The following is a 20434-nucleotide window of genomic DNA, read 5'->3' as shown; positions in this document are numbered from 1 at the left end:
TGTGTTGTTGAGTTCAGTTTGCTAGAATTTTTTGAGTATTCTTACATCTATGTTAATTAGAGATACTGGCCTGTAGTTTTCTTATCATGTTTGTATCTGGCTTTGCTATCAGGGTAATGCTAACCTCATAAATTGAATTAAGGATTGTTTTCTCCTCTTCATTTTTTGGAAACTTTGTGAAAGATTGGTATTAATTCTTTTCTAAATGTTTTGTAGAATTAACTAGTAAACCATCAGACCCTAGATTTTTCTTTGATGAGAGTTTTTTTATTACTGATTTAATTTCCTTAGTATTATTGATTTATTCATATTTTCTGTTTACCATGATCAAGTATTGGTAGAATGTATCTTTCTTGGAATTTATTAATTTCTTCTTGGTTATTCAATGTTGCTGTAAATTTTTTATTGTAGTCTCTTATGCTTTTTTCCCTGTGGTATCCATTGTAATTTTTCCTCATTAATTTTTATTTTATTTGAATTTTTTTATTATTTCTTAGTTTTAAGTTTGTCAATTTTAACTTCAAAACTCAATAAAGTTTTTTTTTTTTATTTTGTTCTCCCAGTCTACTTCTACTCTGATCATGATTTCCTTTCTTCTGATAATTTTGGGCTTGAATTTTTTTCTTCTTTTTCTAGTATTTTTCTGTAAAGTCAGGTTGTTTGTTTGAGATCTTTTTCTTAATAAAGACATTTATTGCTGCAAACTTTCTTCTTAGAACTGCTTTTGTTCATACCATAAGTTTTGGTATGTTGTTATTTTCGTTTATTTCCATATAATTTTTTATTTTATTTCCATTCTTTTACTCACTGGTTATTTGGGAGTGTATTGTTTAATTTTCACTTTCCTGTGAATTTGAGTTTTTCCTCTGTTATGGATTCTTTTCTAGAACTCCTGGGTTTGGAAAACATACTTGCTATGATTTCTGTGTTCTTAAGTTTGCTAAGATTTGTTACCTATTATATGATCTACTCTAGAGAATGTTCTGTGTGTGCTTGAAAAGCATGTGTATTCTGCTGCTATTGGTAGAAAGTTCTGTGTATGTCTGTTAGAGCTCCTGGTCTAATGCATAGTTCAAGTTCAATATTTCCTTACCCATTTTCTGTCTAGATGGTCTATCCATTGTTGAAAGTGATATATTGAAGTCCCCTACTTCTGTAGGAGTATTTTCTCTTTTTCCCCTTCAGTTCTGTTATTATTGCTTAGCGACTTATTGACCAGAGACATATTAATACATCTTTTGTTACCTGAACATTGACTCTCGATGTTTCAGTATTTTCACTTACATAACAAATTGCTGGCCAGAGGAATTTAGTTTCTGGTTAGTTTCTGCAAAAATCCCCCAGTTAATGTGTTAATGTGTTTAGATGCTTTGATGTTGGGAGCATTTGTACTTAAGGTTGTTATGTTTTCTTGATGAATTAACCCCTTTATCATCATATAATTACCTTCTTTGTCTCTTATTACAGTTTTTTATTTAAAGTCTGTTTTTTCTGATAGGAGTATAGCTCCCCTGCTCCTTTTTGGTTTCCATGTGCATAGAATGTCTTCTTCATGTTTTCAGCCTGAGTCTGTGTGTCCTTAAAGATGAAGTGAGTCTTATAGAGACAGTGTGTATTTGGATCTATTTATTTATTTATTTATTTTTATTCAGCCACTTTAAATTTTTTATTGGTGAATATATTCCATTTACATTTAAAATATTTACTGAGGGGTAAGGACTGGGTAATGCTTTCTTATTATTTTCTGACTATTTTGTATTTCCTATGTTCTTTTCTTCCTCTCGTTCTGTCTTCCTTTGTGAATTAATGATTTCCATAGTGGTACCGTTTACATCCCATTTCTTAATTTTTTAAGTATCAACTGTAGCATTTTGCTTATCATTTTCACGAGGCTTACATGAAACATCTTGTAGATGTAACAATCTATTTAAGCTGATAATGTCTTAGCTTTGATTATATATAAAAATGCTACCCTTCTACAACCACCCAATATTTTGATGTAGCAGTTTACCTCTTTTTATGTTGTGAATCCATCATCAAATTATTGTAGCAACTTACTTTTGACAATTTTGTCATTTAGCTTTCATACTCAGAGCTGAGTGATCAACACATCACTATATCACAGTATTAGGTTTTTCTGAGTTTGCCTATATATCTACCCTTACCAGTGTGTGTTACATTTTCAAATGCTCATATGTTACTAATTACCATTCTTTCATTTCACATTGAGTAATTTTAACATTTCTAATATAACATTAGTCTAGTGATGAATGACTTTCTCAGCTTGTGTTTGTGACAGTCTGTCTCCCTATTTTTTTTTTTTTTTGGACAGGAAAGTAGGATTTACTGATGGGCATCAGTAAGGAGGGGACAGTGCCAAGACTTTCATGAATGTGAAGCCCACAATTTATCCAGAGGGTCATGATTGGGGATGTATTTGACCCCCACAACCATCTGGGATGAGCTGCTTTTCTGCCACCATGTTTTCAAATTTATCTGCATTAAACTAGTAAATCCCCACTTCTTAGAGATGAGAATCTTCTAGTGGCCAGGGAACTTGGCCCTGTGAAAAAGTGAAAGTTGCTCAGTTGTGTCTGACTCTTTGCGACCCCATGAACTATAGAGTATATGGAATTCTTCAGGCAAGAATACTGGAGTGGGTAGCCTTTTCCTTCTCCAAGGGATCTTCCCCACCCAGGGATCAAACCCAGGTCTCCCACATTGCTGACAGATTCTTTACCAGCTGAGACACAAGGGAAGCCCTGTAGAGGGCCTCAATTGCATGCTTCTTGTTCTGTAACTTGGTGCGGATGGACGTTATGAGTTGCCCAATGCAGACCCTGGCCACTGTGCCCTGGGGCTTTCCAAAGTCACTGCATGTACCTATCTGGAGCCTGAACTGGGGACAGCCTGCCATTCATGAATGTTCACTGGAAAGGGCTGACGCTAGGGTCCCTTAGGGCAACCTCTACAGGCAACAGGCTATATAAACTACTGAGGAGGCTGCTGTTTGCAGCCACTGCACACTGAGTCCCCCTGGGAAAAGAGTGCATTTGGCTTACTTGGCTGCAAAGTCTCCCTCTTTTTTGAAGGATACTTTTACCGGTTAAAATATTCTTGATTGAAAGTTTTTTTTCCCCTTTCAGCCCTTTCAACATATTATCCCACTGTCTTCTGGCCCACAGGGCTTTTGCTGAGAAATCCACAGATAGACTTAAATCTCCCTTGTACATGAGGAATTTTTTTCTATTGCTGATTTTAAAATTCTCTTTGTCTTGGATTTTAGACATTTTTTATAATGTCTTGGAAATGTTCATTTTGGGTTGAAATTTTGGGGTAACTTATTTGCTCATGAACCTAGATGTCCAAATCTCTCTTCAGATGGAAGTTCTCAGCCATTACTTTTAAATAAACTTTATACCCTTTCTCCCACTCTTCTCCTGAAATTCCAATAATCTAGAGATTGTTTCTTTTAATTGTAAACCCATAGTTCAGGTAGGCTTTGTTCACTCTTTCATATTCTTTTGTTGTTGTTTTCCTTTTACTTTATAATTTCAATCCATCCATCATCTACTTCACAGATTTTTTTTCTTTAACTTGATGCATTCTGATAGTGATGTTCTTTCTTGCATTTTTCATTTTGTTAATTATATTCTTCAGCTCCATAATTAGTTTGCTTCTCTACTATGCTTTTTTAATCTCTGTTAAACTTTTTTGTTCATGTACTATTTCCTGATTTTATTGGATTGTCTGTGTTTTCTCAGAGATTCCTTAAACATCTTTTAAAATTATTTTTCAATCTAAGTACAGAAATGAATTTCTTTGGGTTTGGTTACTAGAGAATTATTTATTTCTTTGATGATGTCATGTTTCCTTGATTTTTCATGTACCTTGATATCTTTTTTTTTTTTCATATAATAAATTAAGTTTATTGCTGAATTTTCCCGTATCATAGAAATTTTTTTAAAAAACACTGAAATTTCACAAATTATTGAGAGCCCAACAGTTACATACTTTATTAAAAAAAAGTACAAAAGTGACATTAGAAATGTTTTTTGAAGAAAAGTATATCCTTAATAGCAAAGAAATACGAGTCCAGACAATAAATGCCACAAAGCCAGCGCTTAAAGGGGCATTCAGTCACCACCCACACATCACTGTCTGAGTTTCTAGATAGATTCAGTTTGAGGAGTTACACAGTCTGTTTCTGAACTAGCCTGTCTTGTTTTTGCCTCCCTTTTGTAAGAAAAGAGCTAGGTCTTCACTGCTGCGGGGACTAAATACTGCACATGCCTTGCAGAATAAGGAGGGGCCAACCCTTCTCCCCTGGTACCTGAACAAGAGAACAGTTAGTACAGAAACGGCTTTGGCACTTTAACCTGTAACACAACCCCAAACCTCACTAATCAAATATTGCAGCCTCGCATGATTTTTTTTTTAACACCACATTGTCTCCATACTATTGTATGGACGTTGTTATATATACAGTAATAAAAACCCTTCATTCCAAACAGGTCACATTAAAACTCATTCACATAGCTTTCTTCTTAATTCTTAGACCAGTTTCTGTTTTTTAAATCTACCTTCTGAAATTGACTTAAGGCTCTAGTTTAATATAAATGGTTTAGTCTCAGTAGGAATCTCTCTTGAGGCTAACGTCACACACCGATGACTCTCTCTTTTGAATCTGTTTCTCCTTGTTGGATGGACGTAGTGTCTTGTCTGGGTAATCCATAGAGATATATAGAGACACAGACAAGAAGAGTACCCAGAGCAAAGGTGAGTGTTATCTGTAATCCGAACAGCATCACTGAAGCAATGGTCGAAAGGACGATGGCAGCTGCCGCAGAAAAGCCTTTCATGATGTTGTCTGTGTATTTGACCACAGTGGACGTGTAGAGGCCTCCAACGCTGGCGAGCACCAAAGGGAAGTGTCTGAACTCTTTAAAACTTTTTCAAAATATACTCCTGCAAATCCTGAGCACAGTACAGCAACAGCTATAGCGCCGAATCCTAACAGTGGGTTCTGTTCCACCTAGCTAAGATGCCCACGCTGAGCAGTAACTTGATCACCTCTGTGATGCACATGGCAGTGGTTGAAAAGTAGAGCTCTCCGTCTGACGTCCTTGTGTACCTTAAAGCCACGGTGTAGGCGGCGGCCACCAGCGTCATCACTGCCAAGCAGTACAGCTTGAACAATAAATTGACATTTTCTCTCGGGGCGGCCATGGCTCCCCGACCGCGCCGCGCGGAACTGCGTACCTTGATATCTTGCTTTCCTGGCTCTGTTGTTTGTTGAACTGAAGGCGCATCTTTCAGTTTTTACTTATTAGCTTGATGACAGAAATACCTTCATCTGTCCAATCTCCTGGGTATTCTGGGACTTTCTCAGACCTGTTCTAGGGATGTGCCTACTCCACACTTCTTGTCATTTTTCAGTTCAGTTCAGTCGCTCAGTCGTGTCCAACTCTTTGCGACCCCATGAGCTGCAGCACGCCAGGCCTCCCTGTCCATCACCAACTCCTGGAGTCCACCCAAACCCATGTCCATCGAGTCGGTGATGCCATCCAACCATCTCATCCTCTGTTGTCCCTTTCTCCTCCTGCCCTCAGTCTTTCCCAGCATCAGGGTTTTTTCAAATGAGTCAGTTCTTCCCATCAGGTGGCCAAAGTATTGAAGTTTCAGCTTCAACATCAGTCCTTCCAGTGAACACCCAGGACTGATTTCTTTTGGGATGGACTGGCTGGATCTCCTTGCAGTCCAAGGAACTCTCAAGAGTCTTCTCCAACACCACAGTTCAAAAGCATCAATTCTTTGGTGCTCAGCTTTCTTTATGGTCCAACTCTCACATCCATACATGACCACTGGAAAAACCATAGCCTTGACTTGACAGGCCTTTGTTGACAAAGTAATGTCTCTGCTTTTTAATATGCTGTCTAGGTTGGTCATAACTTTCCTTCCAAGGAGTAAGCGTCTTTTAATTTCATGTTTGCAGTCACCATCTACAGTGATTTTGGAGCTCAGAAAAATAAAGTCAGCCACTGTTTCCCCATCTATTTGCCATGAAGTGATGGAACCAGATGCCATGATCTTAGTTTTCTGAATGTTGAGCTTTAAGCCAACATTTTCACTCTCCTCTCTCACTTTCATCTGGAGGCTCTTTAGTTCTTCTTCACTTAATGCCATAAGGGTGGTATCATCTGCATATCTGAGGTTATTTATATTTCTCCCGGCAATCTTGATTCCAGCTTGTGCTTCTTCCAGCCCAGTGTTTCTCATGATGTACTCTGCATATAAGTTAAATAAACAGGGTGACAATATACAGCCTTGACGTACTCCTTTTCCTATTTGGAACCAGTCTGTTGTTCCATGTCCAGTTCTAACTGTTGCTTCCTGACCTGCATACAGGTTTCTCAAGAGGCAGGTCAGGTGGTCTGATATTCCCATCTCTTTCAGAATTTTCCACAGTTTGTTGTGATCCACACAGTCAAAGGCTTTGGCATAGTCAATAAAGCAGAAATAGATGTTTTTTCTGGAACTCTCTTGCTTTTTTGATGATCCAGTGGATGTTGGCAATTTGATCTCTGATTCCTCTGCCTTTTCTAAAACTAGCTTGAATATCTGGAAGGGATGTTTTTTAGGGAGGGGGAATTCTTAAAGATGTGCCTTCTCTCCGTCCTGCAAAGTCATGCTGAGTGCTGACAGACTTCTGTTTGTTTGCTTTCCCTAAAGTGGTGCTGCATGCTAAAATTTTTTGTGCTTCTTCCCATAACATTTCTTTGATACCTCCAAGAGTCCTGGATACTGTTCTCCAAACCCCCTCTGTACTTTATAATTTTTAGGGCACCTCACTTTTCTGAATAGAGTAAGAAAGAAGTTGGGCTCTTTGGTTCATCCTGAATAGCTAGTAAAGCCAGTCAGTCAGTCACATGCTCTCACTTTCTCCCATGAGAAAAATGATAGGCCAAGAAAGTCTCTCTTGGGACTGAGCTGTGCTTCCTTGGGGTGATGTGGGTAAGGAAAAGGTCATCTTTTTACCCTCTTTATTGCATCAAATCTTGGATTTTTGTTGTTGTTGTCATTGCTCCAACACTGTGCTGGAAATTCTCTGCTATATTCCCAGAATTTCACAGAAACTTTCATCTGAGTATAATTGTAAAAATTAGTGTCCTTTGGGGAAAAGGGTAGAAATGTCCTATTTTGCCATTTTGACATCACTCCTCATTGATAGTTTGCTTGGATGTTCTATCTGTTATTGAAAATGGGTATTGAAATTCACTGTTGTTATTATGTTACTGTTCCTTTTTTCTATCAGTTCTGTCAATGTTTGCTTCATTATATTTGGAGGTTCTGGTATTGGGTGCATGTATATTTATAAGTATTATATCTCCTTGGTGAATTGGCCCTTTTTACTATTATATGATGTCCTTCTTTGTATCATTTGGCAACTTTTGTCTTAAAGTCTGTTTTGTCTGATATAAGCTCTCTCACTCTTCCTCTCATTTGGCTAGCATTTATGTGGAATATCTTTTTAATTCCTTCACTTTCGTGTGAAGGAATGTGAAGGAAGGAATGTGAAGGAAAGTCTGCGTGTAGCTTTAAGCATGAAGTTAGTTTCTTCTAGATGGCATATAGATGGATCTTTAAAAAAAACTGATTCAGATATTAAAAAAACCAGTGTGTGTGTGAGAGAGAAATAGAGAAATAGGTATCTTTTGATTGGGAAGTCCTTATTGATAGGAAAAGATTTACTGTGATCATTTTGTTTTTTTTAATCTCTTTTTAGCTTTTTGTCTCTGTTTTCCTCTTATTCTTTCCTATTTGCTTTATTGACTTTTTAAAGTTTTCACTATATTTTCTTATTTTCTCTTATATCTTTTATAGGCATTTTGTTTGTGGTTGCTATAACATAAGGCTTACATAAAGCATTCTATGGTTATAAGTCTGTTTTATACTGATAATTTAATTTCAACTTCACACAATTTTACTCCCCTCCTTTTAGCATTCTTCTTGTTACAAATTATATCTTTTTATATTTTGTATTTATTAATATATTTTATAGTTTATGTTTAGTATACTTTTGTGTTTATGTTTAGCTTCTATTAATTTCAATTTGAATGACTCCCATTGGTATTCCTTGTAGGGCACGTCTAGTGCTGATAAGCTCTTGAGTTTCTATTGGGAAATTCTTTATTTTTGCTTTGTTTTTGAAGAATTGTTTTGCTGAATATAATATTCTTAGTTGACAGGGTTTTTTCCTTCTGTGCTTGTATCTTCCCTCAACTTTCTGGCCTGCAAAGTTTCTGTTGAGTAATCTGTTGGTAGTATTGTAGGGGTTTCTTGTTTGTGAGAAATCATTTTTCTCTTAGTGATTTCAAAATTCTCTTAGACTTTTTTACTTCAATGATAATGTGCTTTGGTGTTAACTTCTTTAGGTTCCCTTTTGGGAAGCAGTTAGACTTTTTCAATTTGGGTATCAGTTTTGTTTTCCAGATTTGGTGAGTTTTAAGCTATCATGTTTAATAAACTTTCTGCCCCTTTCTCTCTTTTCCTTCTAGGATTCAGTAATATATACATATATCCTGGTCTGTTTTATGATGTCCTATTACTACTTTGTGTTCTTTACATTTATTTTTATCCGTTTGCTTTCATGATTAGATGAAATCAGGTCACCTGTCTTCAAGCTTGCTGATTCTTTCTTCTGTTTTAACAAATTACCTGTTGAACCCCTCTAATAAATTTTAAAATTTCAATTATTTTATTCTTTAGCTCCAAAATTTGTGTGTGTGTTTAAAGTATTTCCTCTCTTTGTTGAAATGCTCACTTTGTTCTTACAACATTGTATTCAGGTAGCTGAGAGCTTTTATAATGAGCATTTTGAAATCTGTCGGGTTATTCATATACATACATTTTTAAAGATATGTTTCTGAAGCCTTTTATTGGACCATGTTTCTTCCTTCTTGTCCCTTGACACTTGGTGTTGACATCTGAACAGCACAGCACCCAACTCTTGGTCGTTGGTTGTGCCTTCAGAAGTCCCCAGGAATGTAATGTATGTGGAGGCCTGTCAGTGCTCTGAGAGACGCAAGTCAGACACCAGTCCCTCCATAGTTCCGTGAAATGTCTGAACACTAGACATACACTTGAGTCTCCTCCTTCCTTCTCCAGAGAGACTCTGGTAGCTCTTTTCCCAATTGTGTTGCCCTGAGCTCTGGAGAGGAGCTTTGACTTTGAGTGCCTAGTGGTCTAAAGTGTCATATTTGTTCTCAGTACTCCCTAAACAACCAGAATATCCTGAGTCTTATCCATACATCAAGACAGACAATACAGAAACTAGTGCCTCAGGCATTCCTTTGAAAAACTGAAATGTGGATGAATGTTACACTTCTTTTCCTCCCCAGGAAGAACCTGGGAATTTGGGGTGGGAGGCTTGCCTGCTTGCTTTTCACTGAGCTGGGAGAGTGGCTGTGACCACTGAGTGTGGACTAGGCCATATTATCACCTTTGTTCTTAGCAGCTCCCAACCTTGGGCCCTTTCCTGCCAGTGTTGAGATTGAAGCCAGATAGAAATCAGTCCCATAGATAGCCCCAACTTTGAACACACAGTTTAGTCCCATTTTTTCCCTTTGCATAGGCAAGTTGGAAGTTGACATTCTCCTCTATTTAGTGGTGATGGGAGAAAGGATTATTGCCAGAGGGTTTCACAAATTTACCCAAAAATGCAAAGGTTTTGTATTGTTAGGGTTTCCTATTCTACCATTTTCCTGATGTCACCCTCCTGACTTCCTAACCTAGATGTGGCTTTGTGATTTTCTAAGGTCAGTGAAGCATGAATCTGTCATGTGTGGAAGCTTTAGGAGCCAGTTTATGCTTCCCTTCACTCTCTCTTTTCCTTTACTACTAAAGCTAAGAATGTTGCAGATTCTAGGATTTATATCAACCCGAGTTCCATAACGATCATGTTAAACAGAACCTGTAGGTAAATTTTAATGGAGTAGGAGCAGGAAATAGATGTTTGTGTTTAAGCCACTGGAATTTCACAAATGTTTGTTACTTCAGCATAATCTAACCTCTCTCTATTTATACAGCTTGTAATGATACAACTGTAAATGATATGGCCAAGTTTTTTGTTGTTGTTGTTCTATTCTTCTTTAGTTTGGGCATCAGGGTACTATTAGCATTGTAAGATGAAGTGGAGAAAAATATCTTTTTCTAAATTTTTTATAGTTTATATAGCATAGATATTCTGTTATCTTTAATGATTTCATAGAAATTTTCCCTAAGAGTCTTTAGCCTTATAACACTTTTAGCAGTAGATTTTCGATATTTTCCCCTGAAGGTATTAGTCTATTCAAGTTTTTTTTTTTTTTTTGCATTTCATTCAGTTTATTTATTTAATATAGACTTTATTATTTATGATACATATATATTATTAAATATAGTCTTACAATTTTAAAATATCCTCTGTTTTTTATAGTTGTATTCTTTATATATTTCCTTTATTCATTAGAGGAAGTAAAAGTAGTAGTTTGGAGCTCAGGCCTTGGAGGTAAACTTCTTGGGTATGAATTTAAGCTCAATTATTAATCATATGACTGGTCAAAGAGTACTTTCTCTGCCCTTCAGTTTTTTCAATTACAGATGAGGGAAATAATATTATGTGCTTCAAGGAATCATTTTGATAATTAAGGGATACAGTATAATTTTTTTTTTTTTGGCACCAAATTAGAACAGTTTTATTATTTAACATACCAATGTATATACATTGTCCTCCCAAATAAGAAACAATTTTGATTCCAAAGTTTAAAATGTGATTTCCAAAATGAATAATTAACACACATCATTTTGATCCTTGACTAAAATATGCACACTGTACTAATCACATCTCTCATACAAAGTGTATATTATAAATAAAATCTTCAAAAAAGATCTCAGACGTTTACTGCGTAGAGAATGCTTACCACCACCTGAAAGGCTTTAAGCCCTTCCCTTTATTAGATGTTTAAAACAGATACTCAAATCTGTATGAAAACAACACTCTGTAGGTATTAGCATATCTAGGATCATATATGATGCTTATCAGAAAAAGGAAAATATAACCTTGCTGGACTGCTTCTGTTACTTTTTCTAAAATAAGAATTACTCTTTCCTACTGTTTTAAAAGCAATGATAAGAGATGTGAACAAATTAGAAGCCCTGTTCAAATGTCAGTTTTCTCTTTTCTTGATCCTTAAGAGATCAAGATACAGTATAATTTTTAAAGTGGTCCCAGACAGGCATTTTCACAAGTTTCTGATGGAAGCCAATGCAACTCCTTCCATTTAAAAAAATTTAGCTTTTTATAAAACAACACTAATAAACAATAGCACTTGGTTATTGACAGGCTTTTAATGCTTCTTCAAATCCCAGAGCAGTCGTTCTCTTAAAATTGGAGTTGTTCTTCAGTTGCTCAGTCATGTTTGCGACTTCATGGACTGCAGCAGGCCAGGCTTCTGTGTCCTTCATTATCTCCCGGAGTTTGCTGAAACTCATGTCCATTGAGAAGGTGATGCCATCCAACCATCTCATCCTCTGCCCTCAATCTTTCCCAGCATCAGAGTCCTTTCCAGTTATTCAACTCTTTGCATCAGGTGGCCGAAGTTTTGGAGCTTTAGCATCAGTCCTTCCAATGAATGTTCAGGGTTGATTTCCTTTAGGATTGACTGGTCTGATCTCCTTGCAGTCCAAGAGACTCTGAAGAATCTTCTCCAGCACCATAGTTCGAAAGCATCAATTCTTCAGTGCTTAGGCTTCTTTATGGTCCAGCCCTCACATCCATACTTGACTACTGAGAAAATGGAGTAGACAGAAATAGTGAATTCTAACTGGTAAAAAGAGGGACTGTGCCCTTGACACTCCCTTCTTTTAAACTTCTAATTAAATTACTTTGTATGACTACTTTTAAAATTATTAAGTATAACATCAATAATAATAATAATAAAAGAATCAGACGACCCCCATAAAATGAAAAGTTAGCTTTTTAAAACTTAAAGCAAATACAGAAAACCATACAAAATAATGTGAAACTTAATGAAGTGTTTAAGGGTGGTACTATTGAACTGTTACCCAAATCAAGAAATACAAGTTTACCAGTCATTCCAGAATACCCTTCATATCCTGTCTTGTCATAGTCCTCACATCTCCACATCAGTTACCACTCTTCTAATTTTTATATTAAATTACTTCTTTGCACACGTTGACACTTTTATGGCCCAACTGTGTCTTTGTTTTTTTTTTTTTTTAATTTTTTATTTTTCAGTGGGTTTTGTCATACATTGATATGAATCAGCCATAGAGTTACACGTATTCCCCATCCCGATCCCCCATCCCACCTCCCTCTCCACCCGATTCCTCTGGGTCTTCCCAGCCCACCAGGCCCGAGCACTTGACTCATGCATCCCACCTGGGCTGGTGGTCTGTTTCACCACAGATAATATACATGCTGTTCTTTCTGTGTCTTTGTACATACTATAATGTATAACTTGTCATTTAAATTTTATATATCTTCTAAGATTTTTATAGGTTTGTCCTCTGTCTCTAGTCTTAAAATTTTTGAGTTGCATAACTCTGGGCATTTGCCCTATAGGGTTATATAATTATGATGTAATTTTTCCATATGTTCTCTGCCTTCTGGCAGTTGGATCCAGAGGATTGATCAGATTTTTTTTTTAGTGTAATTAGATTATTTATTGTTCCTGGCTGAGCCAGTGAATGTACTATAATTATACTTTCTTGAAAAACATTTTTCTTTTTTTCTAGAGTAGCTAATTTCTTTTGTATCTCCACAGTCTGGTAGTGTTAAAAGTTCTTTCACTAGATCTGCATGCATTCAGTAATCTGTCGATTCTACAATCTTTTTCTTGACACATACCTCCAGGAGCTTTTTGTTCCCAACTCTAACCTGTACTGCTTTTTCTTTGGGTTCATTGAATAGCTCTGACCTGGGATTTTCCTTCACCATTACTCTTGGCTTTCCCTTTGCCTTTTTAAAAACCTTGGATCCTTTGTCCTTTTTTTTTTTTTTTCCATTTGTTTTTATTAGTTGGAGGCTAATTACTTTACAATATTCTAGTGGTTTTTGCCATACATTGACATGAATCAGCCATGGATTTACATGTATTCCCCATCCCAATCCCCCCTCCAAGCTCGCTCCCCACCCCATCCCTCTGGGTCTTCACCATGCACCAGCCCCGAGCACTTGTCACATGCATCCAACGCTGGCTGGTTGGATCTGTTTTACCCTTGATGATATGTATGTTTCAATGCTGTTCTCCCAAAACATCCCACCCTCACCTTCTCCCACAAAGTCCAAATTCTGTTCTGTACATCTGTCTCTTCCTGTTTTGCATATAGCGTTATCGTTACCATCTTTCAAAATTCCATATATATGCATTAGTATACTGTATTGGTCTTTATCTTTCTGGCTTACTTCACTCATATAACGGGCTTCAGTTTCATCCATCTCATTAGAACTGATTCAAATGAATTCTTTTTAATGGCTGAGTAATATTCCATGGTGTATATGTACCACAGCTCCCTTATCCATTCGTCTGCTGATGGGCATCTAGGTTGCTTCCATGTCCTGGCTATTATAAACAGTGCTGCGATGAACATTGGGGTGCACGTGTCTCTTTCAGATCTGGTTTCCTCGGTGTGTATGCCCAGAAGTGGGATTGCTGAGTCATATGGCAGTACTATTTCCAGTTTTTTAAGAAATCTCCACACTGTTCTCCATAGCAGCTGTACTAGTTTGCATTCCCACCAACAGTGTAAGAGGGTTCCCTTTTCTCCACACCCTCTCCAACATTTGTTGCTTGTAGACTTTTGGATAGCAGCCATCCTGACTGGTGTGTAATGGTATCTCATTGTGGTTTTGATTTGCATTTCTCTGATAATGAATGATGTTGAGCATCTTTTCATGTGTTTGTTAGCCATCTGTATGTCTTCTTTGGAGAAATGTCTGTTTAGTTCTTTGGCCCATTTTTTGATTGGGTCATTTATTTTTCTGGAATTGAGCTTCAGGAGTTCCTTCTATATTTTTGAGGTGAATCCTTTGTTGCTTCATTTGTTATTATTTTCTCCCAGTCTGAGGGCTGTCTTTTCACCTTGCTTATAGTTTCCTTTGTTGTGCAAAACTTTTAAGTTTCATTAGGTCCCATTTGTTTATTTTTGCTTTTATTTCCAATATTCTGGGAGGTGGGTCATAGAGGATCCTGCTGTGATTCATGTTGGAGAGTGTTTTGTCTATGTTCTTCTCTAGGAGTTTTATAGTTTCTGGTCTTACATTTAGATCTTTAATCCATTTTGAGTTTATTTTTGTGTATGGTGTGAGAAAGTGTTCTAGTTTCATTCTTTTACAAGTGGCTGACCAGTTTTCCCAGCACCACTTGTTAAAGAGGTTGTCTTTTTTCCATTGTATATCCTTGCCTCCTTTGTTGAAGATAAAGTGTCCATAGGTTCGTGGATTTATCTCTGGGCTTTCTATTCTGTTCCATTGATCTCTATTTCTATCTTTGTGCCAGTACCATACTGTCTTGATGACTGTGGCTTTGTAGTATGGTCTAAAGTCAGGCAGGTTGATTCCTCTAGTTCCATTCTTCTGTTTCAAGATTACTTTGGTTATTCGAGGTTTTTTGTATTTCCATACAAATTGTGAAATTATTTGTTCTAGTTCTGTGAAAAATACCGTTGGTAGCTTGATAGGGATTGCATTGAATCTATAGATTGCTTTGGGTAGTATAGCCATTTTGACAATATTGATTCTTCCAATCCATGAACACAGTATATTTCTTCATCTGTTTGTGTCTTCTTTGATTTCTTTCATCAGTGTTTTATAGTTTTCTATGTATAGGTCTTTTGTTTCTTTAGGTAGATGTACTCCTAAGTATTTTATTCTTTTTGTTGCAATGGTGAATGGTTGAGGAATGCAAGAGATTTCTTTGTGTTAATTTTATATCCTGCAACTTTACTATATTTGTTGATTAGCTCTAGTAATTTTCTGGTACAGTCTTTAGGGTTTTCTATGTAGAGAATCATGTCATCTGCAAACAGCGAGAGTTTCAGTTCTTCTTTTCCTATCTGGATTCCTTTTACTACTTTTTCTGCTCTGACTGCTGTGGTCAACACTTCTAACACTATGTGGAATAGTAGTGGTGAGAGTGGGCACCCTTGTCTTGTTCCTGATTTCAGGGCAAATGCTTTCAATTTTTCACCATTGAGGGTAATGCTTGCTGTGTGTTTGTCATATATAGCATTTATTATGTTGAGATATGTTCCTTCTATTCCTGCTTTCTGGAGAGTTTTAATCATAAATGGATGTTGAATTTTGTCAAAGGCTTTTTCTGCATCTATTGAGATAATCATATGGTTTTTATCTTTCAATTTGTAATGTAGTTTATTACACTGATTGATTTGTGGATATTAAAGAATCCTTGCATTCCTGGGATAAAGCCCACTTGGTCATGATGTATGATTTTTTTTCATATGTTGTTGGATTTTGTTTGCTAGAATTTTGTTAAGAATTTTTGCATCTATGTTCATCAGTGATATTGGCCTGTAGTTTTCTTTTTATATGGCATCTTTGTCTGGTTTTGGAATTAGGGTGATGGTGGCCTCATAGAATGAGTTTGGAAGTTTACCTTCTTCTGCAATTTTCTGGAAGAGTTTGAGCAAGATAGGTGTCAACTCTTCTCTAAATTTTTGGTAGAATTCAGCTGTGAAGCCATCTGGTCCTGGGCTTTTGTTTGCTGGAAGATTTCTCATCACAGTTTTTATTTCCTTGCTTGTAATGGTTCTGTTAAGATCTTCTTTTTCTTTCTGTTTCAGTTTTGGAAAGTTATACTTTTCTAAGAATTTGTCCATTTTATTGGCATATAGTTGCTGATAGTAGTCCCTTATGATCCTTTGTATTTCAGTGTTGTCTGTTGTGATTTCTCCATTTTCATTTCTAATTTTGTTGATTTGATTCTTCTCCCTTTGTTTCTTGATGAGTCTGGCTAATGGTTTGTCAATTTTATTTATCTTCTCAAAGAACCAGTTTTTAGCTTTGTTGATTTTGCTATGGCCTCTTTAGTTTCTTTTTCATTTATTTCTGCCCTAATTTTTAAGATTTCTTTCCTTCTACTAACCCTGGGGTTCTTCATTTCTTCCTTTGCAAGTTACTTTAGGTGTAGAGTTATTTATTTGACTTTTTTCTTGTTTCTTGATGTAAGCCTGTATTGCTATGAACCTTTCCTTTAGCACTGCTTTTACAATGTCCCATAGGTTTTGGGTTTTTGTGTTTTCATTTTCATTTGTTTCTATGCACATTTTGTTTTCTTTTTTTATTTCCTCTGTGATTTGTTGGTTATTCAGCAGCATGTTTTTCAGCCTCCATATGTTGGAATTTTTAATAGTTTTTCTTCTGTAATTGACATCTAATCTTACTGCATTATGGTCAGAAAAGATTCTTGGAATGATTTCAATTTTTTGAATCTACCAAGGCTAGATTTATGGCCCAGGATGTGATCTAGCCTGGAGAAGGTTCCCTGTGCACTTGAGAAAAAGGTGAAATTCATTGTTTTGAGGTGATATGTCCCATAGATATCAATTAGGTCTAACTGGTCCATTGTATCATTTAAACTTGTGTTTCCTTGTTAATTTTCTGTTTAGTTGATCTATCCATAGGTGTGAGTGGGGTATTAAAGTCTGCCACTATTATGGTGCTATTGTTAATTTCCCCTTTCATACTTGTTAGCATTTGCCTTACATTTTGCAGTGCTCCTATGTTGGATGCATATATATTTGTAATTGTTATATCTTCTTGGATGATCCCTTGATCTTTGTGTAGTGTCCTTCTTTGTCTCTTTTCACATCCTTTATTTGAAAGTCTATTTTACCTGATATGAGTATTGCAACTCCTGCTTTCTTTTGGTCTCTATTTGCATGGAATGTCTTTTCCCAGCCCTTCACTTTCAGTCTGTATGTGTCCCTTGTTTTGAGGTGGGTCTCTTGTAGAGAACATATATAGTGGTCTTGTTTTTGTATCCATTCAGCCAGTCTTTGTCTTTTGGTTGGAGCATTCAACCCATTTACATTTAAGGTAATTATTAATAAGTATTATACAATTGCCATTTACTTTGTTGTTTTGGGTTTGAGTTTATAAACCTTTTCTGTGTTTCCTGTCTAGAAGAGATCCTTTAGCATTTGTTGGAGAGCTGGTTTGGTGGTGCTGAATTCTCTCAGCTTCTGCTTGTCTGTAAAGCTTTTGATTTCTCCTTCATATCTGAATGAAATCCTTGCTGGGTACAGTAATCTGGGGTGTAGGTTTTTCTCTTTCTTCACCTTAAGTATGTCCTGCCATTCCCTTCTGGCCTGAAGAATTTCTATGGAAAGATCAGCTGTTATCCTCATGGGAATCCCCTTGTGTGTTATTTGTTGTTTTTCCCTTGCTGCTTTTAATATTTGTTCTCTGTGTTTGATCTTTGTTAATTTGATTAATATGTGTCTTGGGGTGTTTCGCCTTGTGTTTATCCTGTTTGGGACTCTCTGGGTTTCTTGGACTTGGGTGACTATTTCCTTCCCCACTTTAGGGAAGTTTTCCACTATTATCTCCTCAAGTACTTTCTGATGGTCTTTCTTTTTGTCTTCTTCTCTTGTGACTCCTATGATTCTAATGTTGGGGCGTTTAACATTGTCCTAGAGGTCTCTGAGGTTGTCCTCATTTCTTTTAATTCTTTTTTCTTTTTTCCTCTCTGCTTCATTTATATCTACCATTCTATCTTCTACCTCAGTTATCCTATCTTCTGTCTCCATGATTCTATTGCTGGTTCCATCCAGAGTGTTTTTTTTTTTTATCTCATTTATTGCATTATTCATTATATATTGACTCTTTCATTTCTTCTACGTCCTTGTTAAGCATTTCTTGCATCTTCCCAATCCTTGTCTCCAGGCTGTTTATCTGTAACTCCATTTTGTTTTCAAGATTTTGGATCATTTTCATTATCATTATTCCGGAATTCTTTATCAGGTAGATTCCCTATCTCCTCCTCTTTGGTTTGGTTTGGTGGATATTTAACCTGTTTCTTTACCTGCTGAGTATTTCTCTGCCTTTTCATCATGTTTAGATGCTGTGTTTTGGGTGGCCTTTCTGTCTCCTGATAGTTTGTGGTTCCTCTTTATTGTGGACGTTCCTTGCTGTGGGTGGAGTTGGACGGGTGGCTTGTCATGGTTTCCTGGTTAGGGAAGCTTGTGTCGGTGTTCTGGTGAGTGGAGCTGGATTTCTTCTCTCTGGAGTGCAATGAAGTGTCCAGTAGTGAGTTTTGAGATGTCTGTGGGTTTGGTGTGACTTGGGTGGCCTGTATATTGAAGCTCAGGGCTATGTTCCTGCATTGCTGGTATGTCTTGCTCTGGAACTTGTTGGGTCTTGGGTGGTGCTTGGTTTCAGTGTAGGTATGGAGGCTTTTGGATGAGCTCTTATTGATTAATGTTCCCTGGAATCAGGAGTTCTCTGGTGTTCTCAGGTTTTGAACTTAAGCCACCTGTCTCTGGATTTCAGTCTTCTACTTACAGTAGCCTCAAGACTTCTCCATCTATACAGCACCAATGATGAAATATCAGGTTAATGATGAAAAGTTTTTCCACAGTGAGGGACACCCAGAGAGGTTCACTGAGTTACATGGAGAAGAGAAGAGGGAAGAAGGAGACAGAGGTGACCAGGAGGAGAAAAGGGGGAATCAAAAGCAGGGAGACAGATCCAGCCAGTAATCAGTTCCCTATGTGTTCTCCACAGCCGGGACACACAAAGAGATTCACAGAGTTGGGTAGAGAAGAGAAAGGGGAGGGAGGAGATAGAGGCGACCTGGTGGAGAAAAAGAAGAGTCAACAGGGGGAGAGAGCAATCAAGCCAGTAATCACACTCCCAAGTAAAATGGGTACTGAAGATTGGGTTTTTAAAGGTACAAAATTGATAACAAATACCAAAAAGCAAAGACTAAAAATCTAGAGTAGAGGTTAGACTCTGAAAATACAGTATTAAAAGACAAAATAAAGTCACAAACATTGTAAAATATATATGAAGTTTGCTTTAAAAATAGGGGTTTTTTTGGCAAGGTATCGTAGTGAACTGAATAGTAGATTATAGAAATGAAAATTAAAGGAGTAATAGAGGACGTAAAAAATGATAATAGTAAAAATATATCTAGGAATTTCTCTGAAGCTGTTGCAGATCCGGCTTATACTTCTCAAGGTCTGTAAGCCCCTTCCAGTATAGTAGATGCTAACTACAGGGTTTTAATCTGTTGTACCTGCCACTTCCAAAGTGGTTCCCTCTGTTTATTTTGGCTTCTGTTTGCTGGTCTCTTCATTGTCTACTTTCTGCCCTGACACAAGGGGGCGGTGGTGGTCACTCATTTAGGCTCACTTATTCAGTTGTGCTGTGGGGAGGGAGGAACACTCCACACAAATATCACTGGCATGTGTGGGGAACGCTCGCATTGTCTCAGCCACACTGGGTTTGCCCCCGATCATGGCGTCTGTGCTTTCACGGTCTACACTTCTCAGGCTCCAGGTTGCTCTGTCGGAAACTGTCTTGAGGCGGCCCTGGGTTGCCTGCACTTCCCAGGTCTAAGCTGCTCAGGTTCAGGTTCTCAGGACTCCCCAAAGGCGCAGACTCAGTTGGGCCTTCGTTTTGTGCCCTTCCCAGGTCTGAGCAGCTCAGATGACCAGGTGCTTGGCGAGCGCAGTCACCCCCAGGTGGGGGTGCGTCTTATCGCCTCCCCCATCCCAGTGACTCGGTTTTCTGGGTGTACAACAGTCGCGCTTTCTCAGGTGTGCCATGAGTCTCTTCTGGGGGGCTGATCTCTGGCTGCAACCCTCCTGGAGGATGTCAACCCTCTAGAATCCCAAGAAGTCTTGGTTAGCAACGGAGCCTTTTTGCAGTTTGGTGGAGGATGCCTCTCTGGGGCCACAATTGCCCCTTTCCGGCTCTGGCTGCCCCCTTCCTGCTTGTCTCCGGCAGGGGATGGGCCGGTCTGCAGCCTGCTAGATCTCCTCTGGTATTTGCTCAGTCCTTTGTTCTGTGAGCTGGCCTGGCAGTGCCTCAGATTAGGGCTTTTCCCAGGTTAGTTCTCTCTCTCTCTCTCTTTTTTTTTTCTCTCTCTCTGGCTATCCCACAGTTTGGGTTGCTATCTCACATTAGTTCCCTCAGATTGTCCTCAGGGCATTCCGGCCCAGTCCTTACCCTAAGCAGCGCAGCCCACGCCTCCCTGTTCAGCCCCCACTTGCTGGTGGCAGCTGCAATCGCTGGGAGTTGTCGTTAGGCACATAACCTGTGGGTTTTAATTATTTATTTATTCATTTTTCCTCCTGGTTATGTGACCCTCTGAGATTCCAAGATTCCTCACAGACCTGCTGGTGA

At 37.8% G+C, this 20434-nt stretch overlaps 1 protein-coding gene and 1 non-coding gene across 2 annotated transcripts in view; one reads left to right on the top strand and one right to left on the bottom strand.

Moving 5' to 3' along the window:
- CCDC7 (coiled-coil domain containing 7) overlaps positions 1-4899 on the top strand; it is an 84504-nt gene extending 79605 nt beyond the window's left edge. Inside the window, exon 16 of the mRNA XM_065919143.1 lies at positions 4738-4899. Coding sequence (XP_065775215.1) covers positions 4738-4899 — 162 coding nt within the window. The remainder of the gene's footprint in view (positions 1-4737) is intronic.
- Positions 2939-3072, bottom strand: LOC136162220 (small nucleolar RNA SNORA70). Its single transcript, XR_010662038.1, has one exon. It is a non-coding gene; the product is annotated as a small nucleolar RNA SNORA70 (small nucleolar RNA).
- Positions 4900-20434: the final 15535 nt, after the last annotated feature.

The sequence above is a fragment of the Muntiacus reevesi genome, chromosome 2 (assembly GCF_963930625.1).
Source record: "Muntiacus reevesi chromosome 2, mMunRee1.1, whole genome shotgun sequence".
NCBI lineage: Eukaryota > Metazoa > Chordata > Mammalia > Artiodactyla > Cervidae > Muntiacus > Muntiacus reevesi.
The sequence above is the reverse complement of the archived record's forward strand: the minus strand, read 5'-3'. Positions and strand labels throughout refer to the sequence as shown.